Below are 6636 nucleotides of genomic sequence, written 5' to 3' on the forward strand. Positions count from 1 at the left end.
ATGGAGCCCTTTCCTGACCAGTTCATGGAATTCCACCCCATCCATGGTACCAATGTTAGACTGGACCACTCAGGAACCCAGGCCACACGGGTGGAGAGCTTTGCCAATGGAGTGTGTTTCAGCAAACAGCCACTGAAGCCTGGGGAGATATTTCTTATTGAGATAGAGGATAAGGAGCTGGGCTGGTGTGGCCACCTCCGGATTGGCTTGACAGCCAGGGACCCTAGGACCTTAGAGGTGGTACCGGAATACTCCATCCCAGACCTGACAGAGTTAGGGGACAGTTGGGTCTTTGCCATCACTCGCAACCACAACAAGATCTTAGATGAACCTGAGGTCCAAGAGGCAGGAGACAGAGGACTGGCTGGGGGACAGAGACTTGGTCGAGGGGAGGATGGAGATATGGGAGGAGGAGACAACATGAAGCCAAAGATGTTCTTCACCGACTCTCACTTGTTCATTGAAAATTTTCGAATCCCCAAAGATAAACTGGTTGGTAGGAGCCGACCCGGACGGTATAGCCACATTTTGGACGACTTGTATAAGACCAACATCCTACCTCCCACAGCCAGACGTAGCAGGATAGGTGTACTATACGTGCCTAAAGGGACAGACCTGGGTGATATGCATATCATCATCAATGGTGAGGACATGGGAGCTTCTGCAAAAGGGATCCCCACCATCCAGCCTCTCTATGCTGTGGTGGATGTCTTTGCTGCTACTAAATGCGTCCGAATTGTCCAGGTGGAGTATGGATGTGAGTGTCACATTGATAGTCATGGATGGATTATGGGACAAAGGGCCCAGGACACAGACATGTCACTATATGCTACTTATCACGTCTCTCTTTCAGGGACAAACAACTCAGAGATATCACTTTCTCTGTGTCTCAGCGTGATCATTTGCATGTCTTTGTAACTACTTTGTTTCATTGTAGTTATTTGTATCTTTTTGTTGTTATTTAGCAGCTTTTAGCAGTCACCCTGTGTGTCTTTGTAGGTGTTTTACATCTCTTTGTAGTTCTAAGTCTTTCTGTAGGAATTTGGGGTCACTTTACAGTCATTTTAGGTGCTCTTGAAGTCATTTTGGTTTTTTTTGTCATTACTTTGCATCTCATTGATGTTGTTTTGGTTTGATTATCTTTATGTAGTCATTTTGTGCCTTGTTGTGTTTAATTTAAGAAAAAAAAGAATTGTCACAGTCAGGTATGCCCATTGAGTAATCCATCCATACATTTAATGCATCTTTTTCCAGAATTTCTTCATGACTTTGTCACTTACCTATATTTGTCCTTTCATTTCTGTTGCTCCAGTCTCATCTTTACAAACGCTGTGTAGAAAGGCCATCCAGAAGCACGTTGTCCACAGGATGGCCATTGACTGGCTGGAGCTGCCAGCAGTGCTCAAGCACTACTGCCAGTATGAATAAAGGACGTAGACCTGACAGCAATGTCACTTCTGAACTCATGCAACTTCTACCAAGAAAACAATGTCTCACCATAGGCTTCATTATCAAATTCTGCGTTTAATGTATAAAATAAAGTTGAAAGTGTTGTGATGGTTATGCTCTTGATATATGCCAGGCACTGATAAATTTGAGGTTATTTTCCTGAGAAGACAAATGCTCACTAAAATAAATTCACAATATTTGGTAAGTGGCTACCAGTGTGATCAATGTATGTATCAACTTTCTCCTCACCATTTACAATATGTGCTGGAATAACTGTGGTATGATTCATCATTACTTTACTAAAGGAATAATTCAGTTTATTTATGTCATAGGCTATGTCATCAAGACGAAAATCTTTATTATTTGTTTTGATGTTATTAACCCAAGTGTATACTGTCTTGTCAGTATCTTGAGCTTTTAAATAATCTGTATTGCTTAACAGGTAAATAATTTAAGTTGTAGGAATGGGCATCATATCAGATCACACGTGGTTGTAGCAGTGAAAGTGGTTTGCATGGGTCACACTGATTTACTGATAGGTCAGAAAATCAGACAAACATTAAATGGTTAACGTACATAAAAACCCAAGTTCATATGAATGTTTCTGGGACTTTTGAATTAGTTAACTGTCTCCCAAGTATAGGTTTTTACAATATTTTTTTAATAATACTGTGCTATATTAGCTTATAAGTCCCACTTCTCAGACAAGAATATGAACAGGTTAATAAGACTCTAAAATAGTCTCTAAAATAAAATTGTCTTATCGTAGTTTGAACCTCTTATAAGCCTAAAATGAGACAGTCCAGTATCAGCTGGGGGCAACTTAAAATTTGATGCTCTGCTTTCCAGCACGTCTGTACTGTTGAAAATCTTTGGAAAGGAGCAGATGACCCCCAGAGACAAGCTGGCAGACACTGACATCTAGCGGTCATGTAGATTACTGCATTGGGCGGAGCTCCCGTTAAATCTCCAGCCATGAGCGCCTCACGCGAGAGGACGAAAACAGCGACGGCTCCTTCGTGATCTGGCCGGTTGTCCGTCACTGCAGTCAGAAGACAGGCGAACCAAATTATTGTCATTATTTTGCCTCCGTCTGTTTTGTAGAGACATGTCATTCTGTCAGTTTTTTGACCGTGAGCTCTACCGGGATAATTTCACACCAGGTGAGCAGGCGTTGAGCAGTGATGCGAGGTAGCCTCCGTTCTGTCGGGATTATGGAGGATAAAATGACGGTGTTATTTTGGAGCTAGTACTTAAATTATTAGGATGTCAGTTTTAAATGATTTTTAATTATTTTAATAAATATCAAAATATTGTGTAATCTCACACTGAAAGGTACAGAGGAAGGACGTGGTGTGACAACATTTGGAGAACTGATAAGGAGCTGTTCAAATTAAAGTGAAGCTCCCAACATAAACAGATAATAATAAGATGAAGAAGAAGAATGGCATTGAAATCAGCTGGCACCGGCCATGTTTATGTAAAATGACCCAGTGATGCTCAACGTTGTGAAATAAATCAACTTCTGCACCTCATCACATGTTATGACCTAAGTATTGACACATGTTTTTAGCTGTTAAAACAAAAAGTGCTTTTCCTTCTCTTATTGTTTTATTTGAATATACATCTAAAAAAAAAAAAAGCAAAGCAACTTTGTGTTTTTATTTAATTCCTAACCAATTTTGATCTATCAGATTTATCTTGGAGCCCATTTTAGTCTTGACCTCTTTTATTATTTTAAATAAGTATTTTTTTTTTTAAATAACTGTCCCCGCAGGTATGTATGTGTGCTCCATGTGTAACCATCCCCTGTTCTCCAGTCGCTCCAAGTTTGCTCACTCGTCCCCCTGGCCGGCTTTTGCTGACACCATCAGAGAGGACAGTGTCACCAAACAGATGGAGACTCTCACTGCCTACAAGGTAATTTATTAACACTGAATAGTTGTTGTTTTTTGATGCTCTCTGTGCACACAAGGATCAGTAATATTATTTTACCTTAACTGGAGTATATTTTGTCAGATTATGACCTATACAAACTATGACAGTAGATTTCATGTGCGATGGTGTTGCTGCATGTGCACAGGTCTTGTGTGGCAAGTGTGGCAACGGGCTGGGCCATGAGTTTTTGAATGATGGACCAAAGGAGGGAGTGTCACGTTTTTGAATATTCAGCCACTCGCTGAAGTTCATCCCCAGCAAAGGTATTATGAGTGAAACATTCTAGACTAACCACTGTTTATTTTTTACCTTCCAGGCATGTGGGTTATAAAAGTTCACCCAAATCATAAAACCCAACTGTCCAGAAACAGTACTCCAGGTTACTCAGAATGATCCACAAACCTCCCTGACAGCCATTTTAAATGGGAACTAGCTTCAGCCAAATGTAAAAAATAAGAAGAACTGTCCATAGCGAGATCTGTTGAAGTACTGTAAGTAGAGCATTGTTTCCCAAGAGAGACGTTGGTTTTAGGGTGTGTATTATTACAGTCATTTGTACACTAAGCACAATATAACAGCAAATATATGCTGAAAAAACTTAGAAAAAATCAACTGGACTAGATTCCTAGGTCGAAGACGTTTCACCTCTCATCCAAGAGGCTTCATCAGTTCTGACTGACTGGTGTTCAGCCTGACTGACACCAGTTTTTTCAGCTTACTATGACCTGGATGACTGAGAATCTGCACAGACATTGCAAATATATGCAACTATACAGAACCTACATGACTAAATATGATTTTGGAAAACTGACATCTTAGTAGAGGTGGATGTAGAAATAAGTAAAGGTAACATCAAACTGTAAAAATACTCCATTACAAGTAAAATTCCTGCAATCAAAGTAAAAATGCAGAATTATTAATAGCAAAATGCACTTGAAGTAGCAAATGTAACTTTTACTTTTTATTAAAATATAAAACTTTAAAGACTCAGTTCCTGACTAAATTGACATAATACAAAGGGATTTTTTTTAAAACACAGATCAATGTGTTGTACATTACTTACATATTTGTAATTCTGTAATTCTGCTGCTATATAATCTATTTTTGTATGATGTCATGATGATGTTTTTCTGTAACTGTGGTCATTTCTCTGACTTCACTTGCAGAGTGACAATAAGTGTGTTTCTTTTTCATCTCTATCCCAGGCAAGAACAAACAGTAAAGAGCAAGGTATGAGTTTTTACTCCTGTATCTGCTGCTCGGTCCAGGACGTGTGAATAGAACGGGTCAGCGGGTGATGTGGAGGGGAGAAAGGCCTGAAGAGGGACATCCTGTCCACTGAAGAATCTGACCAGTTTGTGATACAGGACCACACATATTCCTTTAGAGTGTCATGTTACTTCAATACCTCATATTTAAATAGATATTAACTCACTCACTAAAAAATTTCCAATAGAGGCATGTGGAGTGTGGCAAGACATAAGATTTTTGAGATATTCAGTAGAAAAAGCTGATACATTTTACATTATACTGTCTGTATCATTTACTCCTATTGCAAAGGCAAATCTAACCATGTAATCTATGCACACTTTTACGTTGTAGTCAGTCTGTTTTATGGTATTTTTATTTATTTTTTGTACAGTATGTTTATTTTACAATTGGCAAAGGAACTGTTAAGACACTGACTTTCCTGTTTGCCATGTGCTATGTGTACTGTACTTGAACTGATACAGTAGTTTAAACCTCAGTGGACAAGTGCACAACATTTGGATGTATTTTTACAGTATAATAATGCTTATATAAATGATCAAACAAATTATAGTGAGATGAACTTGTCTGTTTTGGTTTATTTGCTGTTATTATTATATATTGTTATTTTTGATACTGTTAGTGTTTTACTAGTAATACATATATTTGCATTTTTCATTTTACATTTTTCAACACAAAATAATTGTACAGTGTGGTATTGCTACATTCTGACTACCTCTTTAATCACTGGTTTTTGTGAGAAAGTCCTGAATTTTTCAGCTGTCTCCTAGTTTAACCTCTAGATAGAGCTATCACCCTTTTACACCACCTTCACTCCTCAGTAGAAGCCTGCAGTTGATCCTCCAGTTTTTCCCCAGTAAACAGAAACTGATACTATCTGTTGTGGTGTACTACCTGCTTGTTTTGACTGCTGCACATATAGTGGGTTGCTTGGTATGAACACAAACCACATGCGTTTGTCATTTTGCATGAAGTATGGCTGTTGGTTGCTTCAGTAGCTAATGGGCCCAGGCTCTTTTGTGACCCAGCTGCAGGCCATTTTACTGGGCTTCCTGAGTTGGCAGAGACCCGGAGGTTAAGAGGAGCAGCCGGCTGCCTGGCAAGAGACTGAGGGTTATCATTACACCGGAAGCACACACACAAACACAGAAGAATGTCTGCCAATCAACATACTCCCACACTCATCTTGGATATCCCACACATGCACCACTACTCCACAGAGAGTCCCTTAACCATATGTTATCACATGCATTGTTGTCTCACTTCAATCACACACAGTATACACGAAGAGAAACACACACTCTGTTTTGTTGGTCTCACCACAGACAAGTTAAGTTTGAAGCATATTTTCTTTCAAAACATCGCTCCTTGTAGTGTGCAATTATGAGCGGTCATCATAACATTCATAGATGCTGCTGAACTCTCAGCATCAACAATTTGGACACTGTGAAGCTCCGCTACACAGCCATCCAACTTCGCTTCTATACACTGCCAAAGGTATTCAGATGAGTGTCAGATCTCAGTGTGGCAGAGAAGCCTGACCTTGCACTGAAGTTGTTATAGCTGAGTAAATCTCCTCGTGTCTTGGCAGCATAGGATAGTACATTTGGTGGATATCCTAACCCATGTGGCCTTGCTGTATTGTGAGTGCATGCATTTTTAGCATAGGTGGTCCCACTAGTAATCAAATCCACAACCTTGGCAGTAGTTGTGTTATGCTCTACCCGTTGCACTGTAGTATAAAGCAAATACAGGGAGATTAGGATGTGATTGTTACATCACATAACAGAGGCGAAGTCTGTTATTAAAGAAGTTATATTATGATCCTGTTTCATTCCATCAGTGACTTTTGATGCATTCCAGCCATAATTTACTCATTGTACCTCAATTTGCCATTTATATTCATTTCAGTTTTGCATGTGTTTCCCACAAAGTAAGAGAAAAATCTCCATATATACATGAAAGTGCTCAATAATGTTA

The 6636-nt window shown here is 39.3% G+C and overlaps 2 protein-coding genes across 2 annotated transcripts; both read left to right on the top strand.

Moving 5' to 3' along the window:
* On the top strand, positions 1–1476 carry neurl2 (neuralized E3 ubiquitin protein ligase 2). The gene is made up of 2 exons (XM_020615951.1): positions 1–757; positions 1313–1476. Exons 1-2 carry the CDS (start codon positions 1–3, stop codon positions 1426–1428), a joined length of 873 nt encoding a protein of 290 aa, XP_020471607.1. The 3' UTR covers positions 1429–1476.
* Positions 1477–2462: 986 nt separating this feature from the next.
* Positions 2463–6618, top strand: LOC109969210 (methionine-R-sulfoxide reductase B1-A). The gene is made up of 4 exons (XM_074527671.1): positions 2463–2612; positions 3227–3369; positions 3533–3650; positions 4593–6618. Exons 1-4 carry the CDS (start codon positions 2558–2560, stop codon positions 4607–4609), a joined length of 333 nt encoding a protein of 110 aa, XP_074383772.1. The 5' UTR covers positions 2463–2557; the 3' UTR covers positions 4610–6618.
* The last annotated feature ends 18 nt before the right edge of the window (positions 6619–6636 follow it).

This window comes from Monopterus albus, unplaced genomic scaffold (assembly GCF_001952655.1).
Source record: "Monopterus albus unplaced genomic scaffold, M_albus_1.0 scaffold171.1, whole genome shotgun sequence".
Classification (NCBI taxonomy): domain Eukaryota; kingdom Metazoa; phylum Chordata; class Actinopteri; order Synbranchiformes; family Synbranchidae; genus Monopterus; species Monopterus albus.

What these genes read in the sequence shown, in the direction of transcription:
- neurl2 (XM_020615951.1), top strand. Translation starts at nt 1, where the DNA reads ATGGAGCCCTTTCCTGACCAGTTCATGGAATTCCACCCCATCCATGGT. An exon ending in TGTCCAGGTGGAGTATGGAT is followed by an intron (nt 758 to 1,312) that starts GTGAGTGTCACA and finishes CTGTTGCTCCAG; the next exon opens with TCTCATCTTTACAAACGCTG.